Source organism: Solanum dulcamara, chromosome 9, assembly GCF_947179165.1.
Source record: "Solanum dulcamara chromosome 9, daSolDulc1.2, whole genome shotgun sequence".
In the NCBI taxonomy this organism is placed as follows: Eukaryota; Viridiplantae; Streptophyta; class Magnoliopsida; order Solanales; family Solanaceae; genus Solanum; species Solanum dulcamara.
The window spans coordinates 15,060,142-15,079,378 of NC_077245.1; the positions used below are offsets into that span (position 1 = coordinate 15,060,142).

The 19,237-nt window shown below is 34.5% G+C and overlaps 4 protein-coding genes across 4 annotated transcripts; 1 reads left to right on the plus strand and 3 right to left on the minus strand.

Moving 5' to 3' along the window:
- The first annotated feature begins 1,353 nt into the window (after window positions 1-1,353).
- On the plus strand, window positions 1,354-3,152 carry LOC129903428 (pentatricopeptide repeat-containing protein At3g21470). The gene has a single exon (XM_055978985.1). It carries the CDS (start codon window positions 1,516-1,518, stop codon window positions 3,145-3,147), a length of 1,632 nt encoding a protein of 543 aa, XP_055834960.1. The 5' UTR covers window positions 1,354-1,515; the 3' UTR covers window positions 3,148-3,152.
- Window positions 3,153-3,234: 82 nt separating this feature from the next.
- Window positions 3,235-5,070, minus strand: LOC129903429 (psbP domain-containing protein 4, chloroplastic). The gene is made up of 5 exons (XM_055978986.1): window positions 4,746-5,070; window positions 4,299-4,402; window positions 4,045-4,156; window positions 3,636-3,863; window positions 3,235-3,550 (listed from the first exon to the last, which is right to left on the minus strand). The coding sequence occupies exons 1-5, from the start codon at window positions 5,068-5,070 to the stop codon at window positions 3,486-3,488; spliced, it is 834 nt and encodes a 277-aa protein (XP_055834961.1). The 3' UTR covers window positions 3,235-3,485.
- Window positions 5,071-7,052: 1,982 nt separating this feature from the next.
- Window positions 7,053-13,621, minus strand: LOC129904310 (probable glucuronosyltransferase Os01g0926700). The gene is made up of 8 exons (XM_055979868.1): window positions 13,144-13,621; window positions 9,847-9,993; window positions 9,583-9,647; window positions 9,094-9,163; window positions 8,468-8,686; window positions 7,728-7,871; window positions 7,505-7,640; window positions 7,053-7,417 (listed from the first exon to the last, which is right to left on the minus strand). Exons 1-8 carry the CDS (start codon window positions 13,519-13,521, stop codon window positions 7,188-7,190), a joined length of 1,389 nt encoding a protein of 462 aa, XP_055835843.1. The 5' UTR covers window positions 13,522-13,621; the 3' UTR covers window positions 7,053-7,187.
- A 1,343-nt stretch (window positions 13,622-14,964) lies between these two features.
- Window positions 14,965-17,944, minus strand: LOC129904168 (peroxidase 43-like). The gene is made up of 4 exons (XM_055979711.1): window positions 17,684-17,944; window positions 16,536-16,718; window positions 16,210-16,372; window positions 14,965-15,456 (listed from the first exon to the last, which is right to left on the minus strand). Exons 1-4 carry the CDS (start codon window positions 17,906-17,908, stop codon window positions 15,023-15,025), a joined length of 1,005 nt encoding a protein of 334 aa, XP_055835686.1. The 5' UTR covers window positions 17,909-17,944; the 3' UTR covers window positions 14,965-15,022.
- Window positions 17,945-19,237: the final 1,293 nt, after the last annotated feature.

Sequence of the window (19,237 nt, forward strand, 5' to 3'; positions counted from 1 at the left end):
CATTGATGCCATCTCCCTTCATGGATAAGTCCACGGACCGTAGAAGCTTTCATGAACCGCAGAAGCTTTCACGGTCCGTATAAGATATCGTAGATTATGGCTTCAACTTTTTCTTTCTAGATGCACTTTTCACGGATCAGTTGAAGGACCATAAAACTCACCACGGTTCGTATGACGTCTCATAGACTAGACTCATACTTTATTTTTCAGTTTTAATTCTCTCAAGTGTCTTCATACCTATTTTTTCTCCCAACACTTAAATAAAATCACATCATATCAACATAAACATGCTCAAAAACTTACAATAATCTTTTTTTTTGAGCGTCGAAAGTATTATAAATTCACAACACATCACCAGTTACTTTCAATATTTCATAGAGTAATACTCCCTCTAATCAGATATTATGTGAATTGTTGAGAATTTTTTCATAACCCAAAATAAGTGAATCGCTCAAAGTTTAAGAGAATTGTTCGAACTTTTTTATATATATTTATTCTTTATTTAATGAGGTTTTTAACTACTTTATAGTTTTAGAAAAATAATTAAAAGGACATTAATAAAAAGTAACATTTTCTTTGTCCTAAAATATTTTTGGGATAATTATTGTTATACTCCAAAAAGGAAAACTATTTACCATTGGATACCCTATTCCTTTCATGCCCCGAAAAGGAGTTCGCACACGTCATTAAGGAAAATCAACTAGTTTGCGCGCGTCATCGAGGAAAAAACACTGCAGTGAAAGACACTGTTCAATTATTTCTTGATACCTAATGAAGGGAAAAACACTGTAGTGGAAAACACTATTCAACTATTTCTTAATACTATCATAATATATATATATATATATATATATATATATATATATATATATATATATATATATATATATATATATATATATATACTCTGACAGTATCATGAAAGTATCAAGCTCTGAATAACACTGCAGTGAATATGTTTAATTGTCTTTGATACCTTCAGAGTATATATAATCACTGGATAAATTGTCCAATTATTTCTTAATTCCATCCGAGTATATATAAGTATATATATACTCTAATAGTATCATGAAGGAAAAAACACTGAGTAAAAAGACAGTTCAATTATTTCTTGATACCATCATAGTATATATATATATATATATACTCTGACAATATCAGGAAGGTCACGCGAAGACAGAAATGGACCTGGTCATGCAAAGAAGGGGCGGAGCATTGCTGTAATTACTTTTGGCCTTTGATCCAATCAAAATAAATAAGTGGGGTACATCTAGTTTAAGTAAATACTTTACTCTCTTAGTCTATTTTATGTAATTTTCTCAAAAAAAATTTAGGATATGTCATATCCAACAATTCACTTAATAGATTGGACCAGAGGGAGTATGAAATATACAACGACCACGACCATAAATTTAAGGACTAAAACCCAAAAAAAAGTGTCTTTTGCAATGAAATCAAGAAGCTTGGAACTTCATCCTTGGTTCTCAATAACTCAGAAATGATCCTCTCTTCAAAATGAAAAACAACCATCAGAATTGCCAAACTCAAAGTTCACTGAATAGTATCACAAACCCATTAACGAATTGGTCTTACAGCATAAAGAACTGCATATCTCAAGGAAAATTCAAAGAAGCCCTTTTAACATATAGCCATAATCGTATCAATGGAAGTTCAATAGTGGGTGTTTTTCCTTTGGTGCTAAAGGCATGTGCTGCTCTTTCAATGCTTAGCCTTGGCAAAGCCTTACAGGCTGAGTCTGTGAAATCAGGAGTTGATTGTAATTTAATGGTGGGGACTGCATTATTGGATATGTATGGGAAATGTGGTGAAATTCGGAGTGCCTGGAAAGTGTTCGATTATATGCCTGAAAGAAATGTGATAACATGGAATGCTATGATAGGAGGATGTATAAGGAGTGGTGATATAAAGACTGCTTTTTTATTGTTTGAGAATATGTCTGAGAAGACAATTGTGACTTGGAATGAAATGATTGATGGGTATGCGAGAAATGGAGATATGGTGATGGCTAGGAGGTTTTTTGACCGGGTACCAGATGAGTTGAGGAATGTCGTGACATGGAGTGTGATAGTTGATGGGTATGCTAGTAATGGGGATATGGATGCTGCAAGGGAATTGTTTGAGCTTATGCCAACAAGAAATTTTTATGTCTGGTCGTCGATGATTTCTGGTTATTTTAAGAAGGGTGATATTAAGAGTGCCAAGGCCATATTTGATAGGATGACTATGAAGAACTTGGTGAATTGGAATTCGTTAATATGTGGTTATACACAAAATGGGTTGTGTGAAGAAGCCTTGGAAGCATTTATAAAAATGCAAGATGAGGGTCTTGAACCAGATGAGGTTACTGTAGTTAGTGTTTTATCGGCTTGTGCCCAGTTGGCATTGCTGGATGTTGGCAAGGACATACATGAAATGATAATTCGGAAAGGGATTGAATTGAATCAATATGTTCTTAATGGGTTGGTTGACATGTATGCAAAATGTGGGGATTTAAGTAACGCCAGATTGATTTTTGAAGGAATGTTAGTGAAGAATGATGCTGCTTGGAATTCATTAATAACTGGCTTTGCTAACCATGGCCACTGTGTGGAGGCAATTAATTTTTTTGAGAGAATGGATAGTTCAGGAGTGAAACCTAATGATATAACATTTCTCTCAGTGCTATCGGCTTGTGCCCATGGTGGATTTGTGGAGGAAGGTTTAGAGATTTTCTCCATGATGGAGAAATATGCGTTGACGGCGAACATCAAACATTATGGTTGTCTTGTAGACCTTTTGGGAAGGGCCGGAAGATTAGAGGAGGCTTGGGACTTGATAAAAAGGATGCCTGTCACACCAAATGACACAGTTTTAGGGGCTCTGCTTGGAGCATGCCGGGTTCACTCGGACACAGATGTGGTGGAAAACATGCTGAAAGAGGTCAGAAAATTGAACTACATTAGTGATTCCGGTGATGATGCACATTATGTGATTCTTTCAAATATACATGCTGCTGCTGAAAGGTGGGAGAAAGCTGAAAGGATGAGGTTTGCCTTGTCAAATAAAGGGTCTCAGAAGACACCAGGATGTAGTGTGGTCATGCTCGATGGACCAGAGACTAGTTTTATGCAAGTATTGCCAGAGTAAACTTCAAACAAATGATACTCACTCTAGTCAAGTGGACAGTGTTGAGGTGATTGCAGTGATAGTGATAATCAATCAATACCTGATATAGCAATCTATCCAGAAGAGGTGCCTTCTGAAGACTTGTAATATTGGTAAGGTAAACAGTTTACAATAATCATTGGTAACTAAAATTTGCTACAAAACTCAATCTAGAGGAAACTCTCCTCTCATAGATCTAACTGTATATACTACTAGAGGTGATGTAGCTTCTTGTAAGTATTTGTGATTATAGTGACCAACTCTTCTTCGTGTATTCCACTTCTGCTAAGGTGCTATCACACATGGGGTCAATGTGCCAATCAGACAACCCTGAAAGACTCAGCAATCTTTCTCAAATCTTTGTAATACCTTTTCCATTGAAGACCTGTGAAATCACAGCGAGTTGTAGGATTTGAACAATTTATAATAGCAGATATTCTGAAGATAGAAAGTGTTGATTTGGTTCTTACCATTTCCAGTAACATTGAACAAGTATAGGCGATTTCCAGCAGCTGTTGCTGTGATCATTACATGTGGTGGCTCTAATTCAAACTGGTAATATGTTCTTCCCTCATGCTCTGCTACTTCAGATCTTAAGACTTTACCTTCAACATTCTCTCCAATGACTTCAGGCCCAAATGCGCTAATCACTTTATCTGGAGGTCCAATTTGTTCTATGGTAGCTTCTTCACCAATATCTACATCATATTTTGAGTAGAATACCACCAAGATTGAATCCATTAGAGACAAATTGAGTTGAAAATATTTATTTTCTAGTATGTTTTTTATACGTTCATCCCTATGTTCACCTACCACTTTTTGTTTTAGTTCTTAGCTTCAGTACTAGAATAGAAGGAAGGAAAAACATGAGATGCTCACCATCTGAAAATCTTTTAACAGGAGCAACAATTACAAAGACTCTCCCTTCTTTGGGATTCGCGAATCTCAAGTCAATCTCTGTACCACCTAGATCAGCAATTGACACAGGGACCTGTTCAACACGTGAAAACATCAAAAGTGAACCTGAGTAAGGTATGTCCAATCGTGCAAAGTTGATTAGTATCAAGCTCAAAGGTAATTTTTATGACATTGTAAAATAAAATACATGCAGTTGTGAATAAACAGATTCTTACCTCTTCCCATTTATCAGGCACGGAAAAAGTATAAGGAATCATAGGACTCCATCCAACACCATGTCCACCTGACTTGTCATCCGGTCTTCGGTATTTCCTCCAACCTGCCTGAGCAATTTTGTCCTTGTTAAGATGAACGTTTTACTTGGAAAAACTTGGAAAACGAAAAAGTACAAACGAAAAAGACACAAGAATTTCAATAATGTAAGGAAATGTTGCTGGATTTCTGTGTTTTTGATAGGATTACACATTGAACAAGTGTTCTTTCGTTATGTAAATGTAGTCTGTTGTCTACATGCATTTTCTAGCCTAGACACAATCTTGGGTTGCAATACAAAGTTATGAACAATACCAATTGACTTAGTAAGAGTATACTAATTGTCCCAGTTTTTCAACATCACTCGTGAGAATATTAATAAGCTTACTGCAGTGTTATATGAGACTAACCTTCTTCATCTGGTTCAGAAAGTCCAGGAACTCTCCCTGCTAGGAGGCCTTGTTTAATTACAGCAGATCCCTCTCCAGGAAAACCAAGCAGTACTGATGAAATCAAAGAAGCACTAGATACAATAGCTGACCTCCTGTTCAATGAGCCAGCAGATATCTCACAATCCTGATTCATACGAGCATCTTCTTTAGAACAAGCAACAGTTTTAATTCTTGAACACCCTTTTTCTGGAACACCACGAGGAACCACATGGTGCGAGGGATTCACCTGTCTGCTCAGATTTTTCCAAGAAAGGCAGCTGCTGCTGTACACAAATGTCCCCATTTCTTCCCAACCGAGAAAGAAATGAAATTTGTGAAATTTTCTATTCAAAATTTCAGATATCAGATTGAAGCCTCTTTGAATATGCTGTTGGGCTGTCCTTTAAACTTATGATGTGAGTTCTTCCTGCTAAACTCAAAAGAGCTTTTGATTGGGTTTACACCTGGTAAAAACTGAGGTCCACAGAGTTTGGAATGTTTTTGAGATTTTTTGTGGTTGTGGTATCACTGATTTGAAGATTTGGTTTTTGCTTCATCGAATAAAGTTCTTGAAAGTTCTGGCTTTACATGTGTTATCACTTGTCATTTGCGGCTCACCATATATATATATATATATATATATATATATTAAATAAAAATCATATTTTGTGGTTATTGCAATTACTGCCGGCAAATGGTTGGATTGGATTGAATATGGATTAAGCCAAAATAGATTGGATTACAATTTATCCATATAAACATGGGTAAATATGGATTTGGTCAAATATGATTTGGGTAAAAATCATCTAATCCAATTAATTTTTCATATAACAACAAAATTTAATTTTTTTTTCTACCCTCGTAACCCCCCCCACCCCCCACCCACACATCCACCAATCAAAATTTTCGCCCACTCCTCTATCTCCATCACTCCAATATTTTTTTAAAACATTTTTGCCCACCCCAACCCCTCCCGCCCGCCCGCCCACCACTCGACCCCTACCACCTCCACCACAATTTTTTTTTTAAAATTAAAATAATTTCAATAAAAATAATAAATTTTTCGACCTTCTCTTCACCCTACTCGTATCAGATTCCCTACCCCACCCCCAATTTTTTTAAAAAAGATTCAAACAATTTCAAGAAGAAAATTTTTTTTGGCCCCCTCCCACCCACGCCCACCTGGACCCCCTACCCAAACATCCCCCCCCCCCCCCCCAAAAAAAAATTATTTTAATTTTTTCTTAAAAAATTCAAAAAAAATAAATTTTGCCCCCGCCCCCACCCACCCCAATTTTCTTTTAAAAAAAAATTAGTGCAATTAGAAATTTTTATTATAAGTGGGTGATCTAAGAATCTATATGGACATTCATATTTCGCCCACTTTATTCATATTTGTATGAGCTTTTGAAATAGGTCAATCTATATTTACTCATTTTAAAAATATGAGCGATCCATTTAAATAAATATGGACTAAATGAATTTATTTTACTTAAACAAGCTGAAATTCTACCCTTAATTGCAATTCTGCAAAATTTTGGCTCAACTTGGTGAAAAATGTCGTAATTTGGAAACCTCATCTTATCAAATTGAGTTGGAAATTTATTTTAACAAAATCATAGATATGAATACGAATCGATGACTTAACAGCACCGAATAATTAAGACAAGTTTTTAAATTTTAGGAAGGAAACCGAAAGTTATACCGAATAGAATCGATAAATTCATACGGGATCGTTTGGTAGAGTATATAAAAATAATGTAAAATAGAGTATATTAGTAATACTTGCATTAGTAATACTTGTATTAGTTATTTTTGCATTAATTATAAATAGAGTATCTCATGCATTGTTTGGTTTAGTGTATTTAAAATAGCATGCATTGTATAAAAATATTTATTTACAAAAATATCCTCAACAATTATGATGAAAAAGATGTAAAAAAGAATTTTGAGGAGTAATTGGGTCTTTACTCATGTTAATGCATGCATTAAATCCCGTTACATTACTAATACCTAGAAATCCATGGTATTAGTAATACACAATAGAGTGTAACATGAAAAAGTGTACCAAACAACGTACTACTAATACACCTAATTAATACATGCATTAATCTTGCTAATACACTCTACCAAACAACATAAATAAGAAGCATTAGCACCGAGGGAAGCTATACATATGTATTAAGTTAAATGACTAAAAATACAGTTAAAGCTTGTGGAGAACACATAGGAAAAATCGAAAACAAGCTATACACCATACAATCTTGAAGGACAACACGAAAAAAGAGAGTGCAAATTTCTTTTATATGTGTGAAAAAATAATAAGAATAGTAAGTGAGATTTTCTTTATAGCTCTGGAACAATTACAAATGCGACTATAACAAAAGCACAACTGATCTACAAGTCGTGTAAAACATATTCTCAAGGCAGAGGCATGGGCGGTTTCCATTTGCTGAATTCCACCAAATTTCTGTTTACTATAGTTCTATTATGGAGCCAGAAAGTTTCTGATGACTGGTGGAATTGCCTTACTTTTCTCTGCATTTCCCACATAATTGCATTAAATGCAGAGCAGGAGTCAGACTCGGGTGTATAAGCGAACAAGCACCTGATCTTTTGACCCCTAGCTATTATTTCTTCAATGACTTTATCTAAGAACGAAAGAAAGTTGTCTCATAAATCCATTTCCTACTAACTTTAATGCAAGATGGTAGAACAATAAAAGGCAGTGTGCTGACCTGGTATTGATTCTAGGTAGTCCAATAGTTCAGTTCCTATATGAGTGGATGGCCATTTGATTGATATCTGGGAGTAGTCGATCACATTCTGAAATGGTAATTCTGCTTGGTCCGATAGGATTACTGGAACACATTCCTGTTTAACACAACAATAGCATAAAGCAGCTTAGGAAAGTGCAATTCAACAAACGTTAGTCTTGCACACAAGATATGAGAGACTAACCACAAAAAAGGACTCGTAAAAGCGAAGTGTCCATGATGATTCACCACGTGGAGCCAGGCAGAACTTGGCATTGCGGAGATGTTCAAAATATTCCTTCCTTCCTAGCTTGTCAGGACCACTGAATTTCAATTCTGGACATTCCAACTGTTGATAGAATCAAAAAGACCATCTTTTGGACAAAAAAGACACTATATGGAACTCAACTGGAAGCAAATATAATTAGTGGTTTTGGAGAACTTAAGGATTCTCACTCATGCAGATAAACTGAGAAATCTGTGTACCTGCTAAAGAATCAACGGAATACTGCTTGACAGGTTAGAGGGACAAAGATCGTGACCAGTTCTCACTAGCCTACCATCGGCAGCAAGGCAGTAATAGCAGTGGAAGATAAAATTTGACACAGATTTGAGAAAATTAGGAGGGTTCAGGATTAATGTGAATGATTATATCTTTTGGGAGGTAAAGGAAATTTTTCCATTGGGGAAAATTACTTTTGAGATATTTACCATACAATTATTGTACAACCCATTTCAACTGAAGATACACTGGTGAGATGCTTTTTGGCTGGGACCAGTCAAGGTTAGATGTGAGAAACTGAAAGAACTTAAACAGGACATCACACAGAGTAAAATGATGATTCCTATACTAGACTTTGAGTCAAACACTTCTTTCCAGTGAAGCCATTATTCTCGACCCAGATGTGAAGCTACATGCATCAATGGAGACAAGAAGAAGCTTACCTTGTCTGGGTACTGCTTCGAGAGTTCTATCAACCGAAGGCGACCCACCTTTCCTTGTGCTCGACCTAAATAGTTCGCTAAATGTTTCCTCTTTGACAAAGGCAAAGGCTCAACTATCCTAGAGCCATGAGTAGTCATCCCATCATCAATGTTTCCAGGTATGATAATATCTTTCCATGTATTAAAAGCACTAGTGTCTCTTTTATCTGTGCGATCCCCCTGCATTAGATGCAATAATATTCCTCAACATGGAAGACTGAATGAGAATTAACTTATTGAAGATAACAGGCATGATAGGTGCAAGCGTGTTAAGACAACAAACATGAAGAATAACTTGATTAACCTCATTACAATTACTAGGAACCTGCTAATAGCCTCATATCTCTGGACAGAAAGATTATAACTTATTTTCTTTAGGCTGGCTCTGTGCGTGATACATTGAATTGTCACAATAAACCGACCATGGAAATAACATACAGACAGTGTGAGCGAGTTGAGGTTCCATGAGAGACAGAAAAAAAAATAGACCACTGCTTAGTGAATGACAGCGCAGCAACCCATGAAATATTTTCTATGACTGCACATGAGGGGTAAGGATTATAGACTGACAGTTTGTAAGACCTTACCTCAGGGGTAAGAATTATAGACCGATTCAAGTATGTCGCCCACGATTTAAATAAATGAGCTCCAGCACCACTGCAGTTCAGCAAAAGTAACACGCATAAGAAAAAGTGTTTTCTTTCAATTGACAATGCTGCTAAGAGAAATTTAGCTGATGTCTATTTGCAACAGCATTTAGCACAAAATGGATGATCAATATTTTATCTGACTGCAACATTGAAGTTGTGGCTTCACATCTACATCCCAGTTCATAACATGGTTATTCCTGCCTTATTCAAATCACAGTTTTGACAAATGCAGCACAACTACCATTAGGCGATATTTTTATCGGATTGCAACTTTGAGGTTGTGGCTTTATATCTACATCTAAGCCAATGCAAAACTTAGCTATGCCTGTCCTATTCATATACCGGCTTTCCATAATCTGTGAAGCAAGTATATCATAATTGGATTCCTATCCATGAGTTTAAAGATCTCCATATGACTACTTATACCTTGGGAAGACAAATATGTGGTTGCGGCCGCCGGATAACCTGAAATATGGCATCTGACTTAGCACCTGCAAGCAAAAGGTTTCCAGAGAGAGAAAAGATCATACATAAAGGAAAATGTACATGAGAGGAAATGGCTACAGTGAAATTTCAGTTGAAAGTCTAAAGCCAGGTAAAATATCTCAAATATTCAACCATAGCAATAAATAGGACTTAGAAAGCTTTTTGGCAGCACACATGTAATTTTAAGGTCCTGAGTTTTACTACCTTCACATAGGTCTGATTAATCTCTTTGTCATTTAGCCCGCCCATCACTCGAACACATTTAGGATATGCAGGCACAAAGAAAAGGTCGGCCTCTTCTTTCTTCCTGGTCCGGAACCTTGACTGCAAAAGCATCCGATGTATCTTAACCTACAGGCACATTCAGAAGAACAAGATATAGAAGTATTAGAGAGTTAAATTCAAAGCTATAACAAGAAGTCTAAAGAGGGAAGCCCGGTGCACTAAGTTCCCTCTAAGTTCGGGTTCGGGGAAGGCCCGGACCACAAGGGTCTATAAAAAAAAGCCTAATAATGAAAATTGCATACTATTATTGGGTGGCAACAATGTAATTCTTGTAGGGTTTTACTTATGCTTCCCTCAAGAAAAACGAGCCAAAATAAAAATACTCAGATTTTATCCATCGTTTGAAGAAGAAGTGGAGAGAGAATTCTAGCAATACCTTGCATAGACAGACAAACTTATTTACACAACAAGTCATCTTTGTCACTAGAACTTTTGAACTTAAGGAAATGAAATAAAGAAAAAAAAAGGAAGAAATATCAAAACCTCTTCATTGATTTCCAAATAAAGATAGAGAACTAGTCTTCGGGAGAGATTCCCAGAAATATTCAACTTAGTGGTGCATCAACATAAGATCATTGCAGAAAAAAGGACAGATCATGGACGGGATATCACTTTTAGAAGACTGGTGAATGATTGGGAGATACAGAAGGTGACAGAATTTTACAACACATTGGAATCCTTCAGTGTTCTTCAAGAGGGGACTGATTTGCTCTGATGGAAGGATACAGCTCTGGCTTATTTAAGGTGAGGGATGCTTATAAAATAATGATCCGGGCAAACTTTCAAATTGAAGACTGGCCTAGGAAGCACATCTGGAAGACCAAAACCCCACACAAGGTAGCCTGCTTTGTTTGGTTGTTAGCAAACGAGATTGTCCATGATAAGGATAATCTGGCAAGAAGAAATATAATTCTCTGCTCAAGATGCTTTCTTTGTGGAGAGAAAGCAGAGAGAGCTAATCATCTATTTCTACAATACAAAAATTACACTAGATGATTTCTTCCCATCTATTCTAGCCTTGGTGGACGGGAGTTACCTAATATCTATTGTTGGTGGGAGGGGGGAGGTATCCCTTGGAATTAGTCGAGGTGCGTGAAAGCTGACCCGGACACCACGGTTATCGAAAAAAAAGTACAGTTCAGCTTTGGAGACTTTTCATTAGTCTTAGAGGCATTTCTTGGATAATGCCTGAAAAGATCACTGAAGTTTTACATAGTTGAGAGGAAGCAGGAGTTCAGGCAGAAGACAGGAGTAGATGGAGAAATGACCCTGCAAGCATAATGTGGACAATCTGGAAAGAAAGGAATTCCAGGTGTTTTGAGGATCTCAGTAACTCAGTGCACAAGATCAAACGAAATTGCCTTCTGCTTTTTTGTTTTTGGTGTAAGCAGACTTATTCAGAGGATTCTGTTGATATAGTTAATGTTCTAGGTACCATTTAGGATGGCAGGAATCTAAATCCTAAGAATCTCAATAGTAAATATGATTTCAGTACAACCCATGTACTGTTTTGTTTATATACATACAAGTTACCAGTTTCAAAAAATAAAGAGAACTTTTTTTGACATGTAAAGAAAGTGCTGATTTGGAGACTAAGCAAAGGATTTACAGTCACATTTACTGTAATATGCTGAGGAAATGAAGAATGGCTTCGACATCATTTACAATGCCAACTTGCACCAAAAGTGTAGCAAAAGTATACATCAATGCTTAAGGCTAATGACATTTTCAAATTTGCCTTCAAAAATTGTATGGTTTCTTTCCCTTCAATGGGTCCACCATATAGCTGATGGGATGGAATGCCAAATACTGATAGTTGCCTCGCTGAGGTCTTTTTACTGTCCCAACTCTTCAGGAAATCAAGGATTGATTTTAATGTTCAGGTATTGAAGAATAGTGACCACATTTTTGATGTGTGAAGTGACAGTAAAAGAAGAGACGCTTGACTTTCCTCTAAACCTTCACAAAGTAGAGACCTTGTGCACATCTGGTAGCCTCTCCTTTGGAGGTTGTATTGGGTTAGGCAGGCCTCCTTTACAACTAACTAGACAGAACAATTAACCTTATAAGGAGCTTTGTTTTTCCAGATTTTCTCCATGGCCGGAGTAGATTTGGAGTAGAAAGGTTGGAAAGGATCTCAAGTAATCAAGAAACTTTACAAGTGATTCTCAAATGAAGATAGAGAACTAAAGTCAAGGAATGTAACTTCACAAGTTGAAGGACAAATGTGCTTTTCCTTAATAGTTCCTCAGAAGTCTCTTGAGAAAATGAAGAAAACAGATATGCTCCCTTAAGATCCTTTTCTGGTTTTGCCTTTTTCAATTTCCCTTCCTTTGCAACAAAGACTTAAAATTCGAAAAGAATAGATAGTTACAAATTACACAACCGCCTCATACCACTTTGACTTTTAGAAATTAACCCCTCAATGTTAGACATCAAAAAAAATACTGTTTGACATAATTGGACTTCGATATTTTTGTTAATGTAATAACTGAACTTAGATATGTGTGCAAAAAGCCGGCTCTTCATTCCAACTTATGTACAATTCACCCTGCAGGCAAAACCCATCTCAATCATTCTCTTGCACCCGAGGCACTAGTCCTTTCAGTGATCTGATTTCAAACTGAGTTATTTCAAGCTTCCTAGTTTTGCTACTTGCTTTCGATAACCACATCTAATTTAAAATCATGCCTTACAACCATAACTACTCTAAAGCATCTTCAATCCAAGATAGTTAATACATGACTAAAACAAACCGATAAGTTTCTTGGTGATTCTCCATTTTCTCGCTAATATATGGATGTTACCAAGCTCAATATGTTAGAAGTTACAAAAATCAATGGGTGGAGCTTCTATTGACTCTGGTCTACAAATACAAAATGGCACCTAAAATTAAGTTGGAACACATTAACCTCCTAACATACGCAATAACAGTAATGCAATAAAACTTTACCCAAAGTTCTTGAAAATCAAACAGCAAGCAGATAAGTTAAACTTAAAATGATTAACTTCCAATACATTACACTAAAAACTTGATTATCCAAAATAAAATCTACACATTTCCCACCCTGTAATCCCTCCACCATTTCCCCTTTCCCACCCCCAAATATAAAAAATTTAAACTTGGGCAGGATTATATTCAAGCTAATATTTGTTTATGTGAACAAAAACTAACAGCAATTCCAGTCAATTTAACTTCAACAAGTTTCTCATTACCTGAGTACCCCATTGGCCTTTAAGGCAAGAATCAGGAGAAATCTTCCCATCACGGCCAAACAACAAGTGTTTCAACCCATCAATCTCGTTCTCATCATACACATAAATCTTCAGGGAAAGATGGGTCCCATAGCCGCGCTGTGGCCAAAAGATGGACCCACCGGAATCGGAGAATCGTACGACGTCGTTCTTGGATCTGTATTGTCCAGAAGTTGGTATTGAGAAGGAACAGGTATTGAGAGAGTGGTCGAAGATTCTGGTGAGGAAGAAAGTGATGATGACGAGAGCTAGAGCGCCGATCTGGTGGGTGCGAGTGCATGGGGTTACGGTGTGGTGTGAAGCGAAAGGTCTTGTCTTGCTGCTGTGTATGCTTCCCATTGTTGCTGCTACTGAGCAGAGCAGTGAGGTTACCGTGAGTGTAAACGCAGGGAAGAAGATGGAAATGGAAACCGTGCACTTTAATTTTAATTGTCTATTTTAGCAAATTAAATTATTTTTATATTGTTTTTAATATTAAATAATTAATTTTGAAAAACGATCAAAATTGTTGTAAACAATGTGAAATAGACCAATTATACTCACCATTATATTTTGGATTAAAAATGAGTTATTCTAAGAAATCATAAATACCCTCAAAAATTAACAACTCAAATAAGATTCACTACAAGAAACTAGTAGTTTAAAAATTAATTAGTTAACAATGGTACTTTAAAAATTAATGTTTAATTCTTTTCACCATTTTAATTTGGAGTAGATCATAGACAATTAATTATCATTTAGAGTAGATCATAGACAATTAATCATCATTTTGAAGTAGATAGATTGGTATCTTGTGTTCAAAACATTAGATCAAAAATGTAGAAGAAGTAGAATATTATTCCAAGCCCATAAGTTGTTTGTGTACCCTTAAGAAAATGTTGTCAAGGTTTTGAGTTGCTTTCTATCAAGATAGAACGGAAAAATATTTTTTGTAATAGCGGCAATGCAAATTACAGAACTCCGACGAACTCAACAAATAGAACAAATCACATGACACTTATGTTTTTATTTGAAAATGATGCACGAAGAAGAGGAGAAGAATTTCAGATTCTCAATTTTTTAGTATATAAAATCTGAGGCAAAACCTTGAATTTACAGAGAATGAAAAGGTGAGATGGGAGGTATCATCCAAAAGGTGTCTTTTCTCATTCACACCTCAAATCCTCAACAAAATATTCAGATATAATATAATTAATATGATTTAAGCACTTTTTATTTGTATATAGATATATTTTACGATGGTTGATACTTGTAAAAATAGAGAATAACTGAAGAAACTTTAACTTGGAAACGTGTGGAAAGTTGAAACTTTATCTTTCAAATATTCCCTTTGGTTGGCTGTGAAAAATGACTAATGAAGAATATTTTTAACCTAACTTTGTGAAAAGATGCACAAAATTCTTTAGAATATCGATAATTGAGTTATTGGGTTAATAATTCAGATTATTGATTTAATGGTTTGAATATTGATCATTATTTTGTTATTGAGTTATTAATTCGATTTTTGATCTAGCGACTTTTTTAACGGCTAAATAGATAGTAATTTATTTAACTATAATTTTACCCTTCAATATATAAAGGGACTTGGAATTTGATTTAGCTCATTTGTCTATTAAAATTTCATTTCACAATCTCTCTATTATATTTTGCTCGCTCCAAAAATACATTTGTTTGATTAAACATTGTATAAGTCAACCAAACTATGAATTTGTGATTGTATCCAAAATTTCACTAGTAAAAACACCTTTCCATATAGCCACTAAGAAAGATGAAAATGTGCATATACTTTAATTTTAACATTCTTTTAATAAAATGGCCATTACTCATAAATGTTACAAAACTACATTTTATTAAAAGAATTACAAACCTTTCTAATCTCTCCTAGTAATCCAGTCTTCACCTCGAGCCTTCCCAATTTCACCATTGCTAAACCAAAATCATTTCCAAATGATGATGAATTATGAATTGATTTATCTGTGATCTCAAGGTAAGAATCAACCACTGCTCTTGTAATATTATCATCATAAAGCCTTGCATCTGATGCTATAACTGCAAATCCATTCTTTATGTTGTGCATAATTTGATCATCAAATTTCCTTTCACTCATGTTATCGAGTGATATTCGAACGTTTACGTTTCCATTTTTGGGGCATTTGCTTCTTAATTCTGGGAGGAATTTAGGATTTATAGTTGGATCTGCATCTGATTTTCCAGTAAAGTTGTATAATCTTTTAGGCATGAAAAAACAAGCTGTTGTGCCAATTGTATGTGCCCCTGCAGCAAGATGTTTAACATGTCAAAAGTTATAACAAAGTGACAAAATGTATGATATATTTGTATTGATGATTTAACTGTAATTATGAATATTTAATATGAGTTTTCTAAGGAGAAAATAACAAAAATTGTTTGTGTTTGGGACTATGTTCAATGTGGTCCGTTAAATATATTCTCAGCAGTTTTGGCCTTTTTAAAGTTTTGCTAAAAATGAGCATTTTTAGTTTCGGACAAATATTTATGATACTTCGATTGTCGGTTAAATTTTGTATAATCCTTTGGTATTGGGTACCTTCTGGTATAAGCAAGATTAATTCAAATTCGCATGGTATACATAGTGTGAGACTTGTTAAAGAAAAAAAAGAAATGCTTTTTATCACGAATATTTTTTATTAATCCGAAATTTTTAGTTAAAAATGAAAAAATCCTAGGTAATTGTTACTACTCACTTCGTCTCACTTTATGTTGAACATTTCGGATTTCAATATTCAAACAAGTCTTTTTTATCGTAATTTTTTCATATATTTTTTAAATATCTTGAATTATCTATTATCGTGACTTATAATTCTTTTTACAAGTAATTTTCAAATAGGTAAATTTTATTTCAAAAAACTTTAAAATTTCATGCCTGAATCACCGATCACACATAAATAGAGATGTTTTTCTTTTCCACGCTCATGTAAAGAGTGAAAATGAAATAGGTTTTTTATATATATCCTAAAATTGAGTAGGTGGAAAAGTATATCATCATACCACTCAAAATGACGAGTTCCTTTTCTGTAAAGCCTTTTGTTATGAATTTTTCTTTGAGAACTTCAATTGAGTCATCCACATCTGGCATTTTTGCTGCTTGAGACACATCTGATACTCTTCCATCTCTTCTACCTGTCTCTACTTCATAAAATTCTCCACCGGCCTACGTACATACAGTAAGGCAGGTGGCGGAGTTAAAAATTTTATCAAATGATATCAAAAATAATCAGATATTTTATCAAATGATATCAAAATATAAAAATGTATCACACGTAAAAAAAATAATATATACTATATATACATATAATTAAAATTAAAGGCATTACTATGACGACAGCGTCTCTAGCAGCTAAAGCAACAATATCTGCACAGGATACAACACCAGGGCATTGGGCTTCCAGTTGAGTTTTGGCTTTCTGGATCTCAGCAAATCCTCCAAGCCCTTCATGACCAAATGCATTTCTTTCAGCTTCTTTAACATTATCAATCAAAATTGATCCATCACAACCCTTTCACATTTTCAAAAAAAGATAAATGAATTAAGGTTAGTGGTACTAAATGTAATCAACAATTTATTGAAAAATGCAGCCCCAAATATTTGGGAGTGTTCACTTAATTTTACTTTAGAATTCGCAAGTGATGACACTTACAATCCAAAACTAGCTCACGAAGGAAAATTGTTAGAACTAATTTGGGATTCTAATCCACTCTAATATCTCATTCATGCTCAAGCTAAATTGAAGTGTGGACTGGGAACCCAAGTAGGAATGGACCGAACTCCTATACCAGGTAAGATGTGATACTTAGGCCTAATTTCTGCCCGAAAGCTAGCTCACGAAAAAGAATTATCCAAATCTCCATATTAGCACATCATCAATATCTAACAGGTATGCAAGTAACGACTATCTATAACCTCTTTCTTTCATTTGTCCTGAAAACGAGCTATTTGTTCTAGCATGCAGTAAACCTGAACTACCCATAGTCGCCTAGCCCTCAATAGTCAATCAATTCGTTTTTTCGCTTTCTATCTATCGCATGCTTCAACCCCTCAGAATGTTGCTTGATTGAACAAACATTGATTGAACCTTTTTAACTGATACCCTAATCATAATGCCACCCCTTTTTTTCTCTTTTGAAAAAGCCTTCTAAATCCAATTTTTTTTTGTCCTTTTATTTGAGTCCTCAATGTCTAACCCAGGCCCAAACTCAATTAGAGTGTGGCAGGCTCAACTAGAGTGTGAAGTACTGAAAGCCCAAACAAAAATGGACGTTAACTTTGATATAAGGAAAGATACGACATTTAAGGCTAACTCAATCCAGAAACTAATTTGAAAAGAGAATTCCCCAAGACCGTATAAGCAAAATACCCGTTCATTTTTCCCACCAATATGGAAATCAAAGTGTTAGACTTGATCAAAATTGACATACTAAAAATTGTTTAAACAGAAAAAAAACAATAAAGGGAGTGATCAACCTGAACAAAGCAATCATGGAAATGGAGTCTAAGTAAGATGGCTGGCATTCTTGGTTCTCTTTGTGAAGCTTCTTTAACCACAGAGCTAACAATGGACTCTACATTATGGCAGCTTTCAGAATAAAACCCAACTCTAAGTTGTCCATTTAGAGTTGTTATTTGTAAAAAGTACATAATTGAAATCAATTTAATGAAACTCTTTGCATTTTTGTTGAACAGTGCCATTGTTGTTGTTACTACGTGGGGAATTGGAAAAAATGGAGGAAGAATATGATATGATGATGAATAGATGAGTGGGAAATAATAATGTAAAGTAAATGAAGTAAAATGCCTTAAATAACAACAGGATTTTGTCAAATGTCTATTTAATAACTACACTTACATGTCATCCATGCAACTCTTCTCCAGCAAGATATTTTTTGTTTTTATGCTGAAAATTAATTTCTCTTCATTCATTTCACATTTACCCGTCTTAATTTAAATTAGGATTTTTTTTCCAATTAATGCTTATTGAAATAAGAATGAGGGAGTTAAAATTTTCCAACAAATTCCACAATTAAGGTGAGAGAAAAGAATTAATTAATTAATGATTCAACTACTTAGGTCCATTCGAAGGAGTAATAATAAAACAAAAACTACAACAATGGTTACTTTTGCCGACTTCCTCACCAAAATAGATAAGAATCTTGAGCTCAACTATCATGTCTTTTTCTAAAACAGCCATGTGCTTTTTGTTTGATTTTTGGTAAAAGATAAAAACAAATGTTTAAAGAGCATTTGATTTTCTTATGGTCTAGTTATAATCAATGGGTTGAGAAATATAGGTGTCAGCTAAGAGGTTTCTTCCTTCTTCTTTTTTTCAAATTTTATAGATAAACTTACATAATACTTATGTTGTAAGAGCTAATAGACACTTATAAAAACAGATTCATATTTAACCGTTTAAAATTTTAAAAATAAACAAAATGCTATGTGCTTGTGAAAATAGAATGATTCTATTCTACACGATTCCTCCTCCTTAATACATGTCCAAAAATTATAGAATAAGTTCAAAGGAGTAAAGAGATTTTCATTCTCCTATGCAATGTATTTAATTAATGTAGGGAGTTGTGCCATATTCATTCAAACATCACCCATAGTATCCTTCAATTTTAGGCTCTAATCATTACTTTGTTTTTCTCAATGTGACATTTTTTTCATTTTTAAAATTCAAATTATATAAATTTTAATTCATATTTTAAATTTTAATTTATCATATATATTGACATGAAAAAAAAATGTGATTTATAATATTTTTCGCATAATATTTTACTATATAAATTTTAATTTTAAAATATTGAGTTAATCTAATTCAAGTTGACTTTAAAAATTAGTTACATTTATTCCTTTTTACTCTATTTAAAAAAAATTATTTTTTTGAAACACTTTAATTTTAATTTTTTATGTGGCATATTTAGGGGTGTGCATTCGGTTTTTCGATTTGGTTTTGTGTTATTCGGTTTAGGTTTTTCGGTTTCCAATTTTAAAAAACTGTAATTCAATTTAAACAAAAAA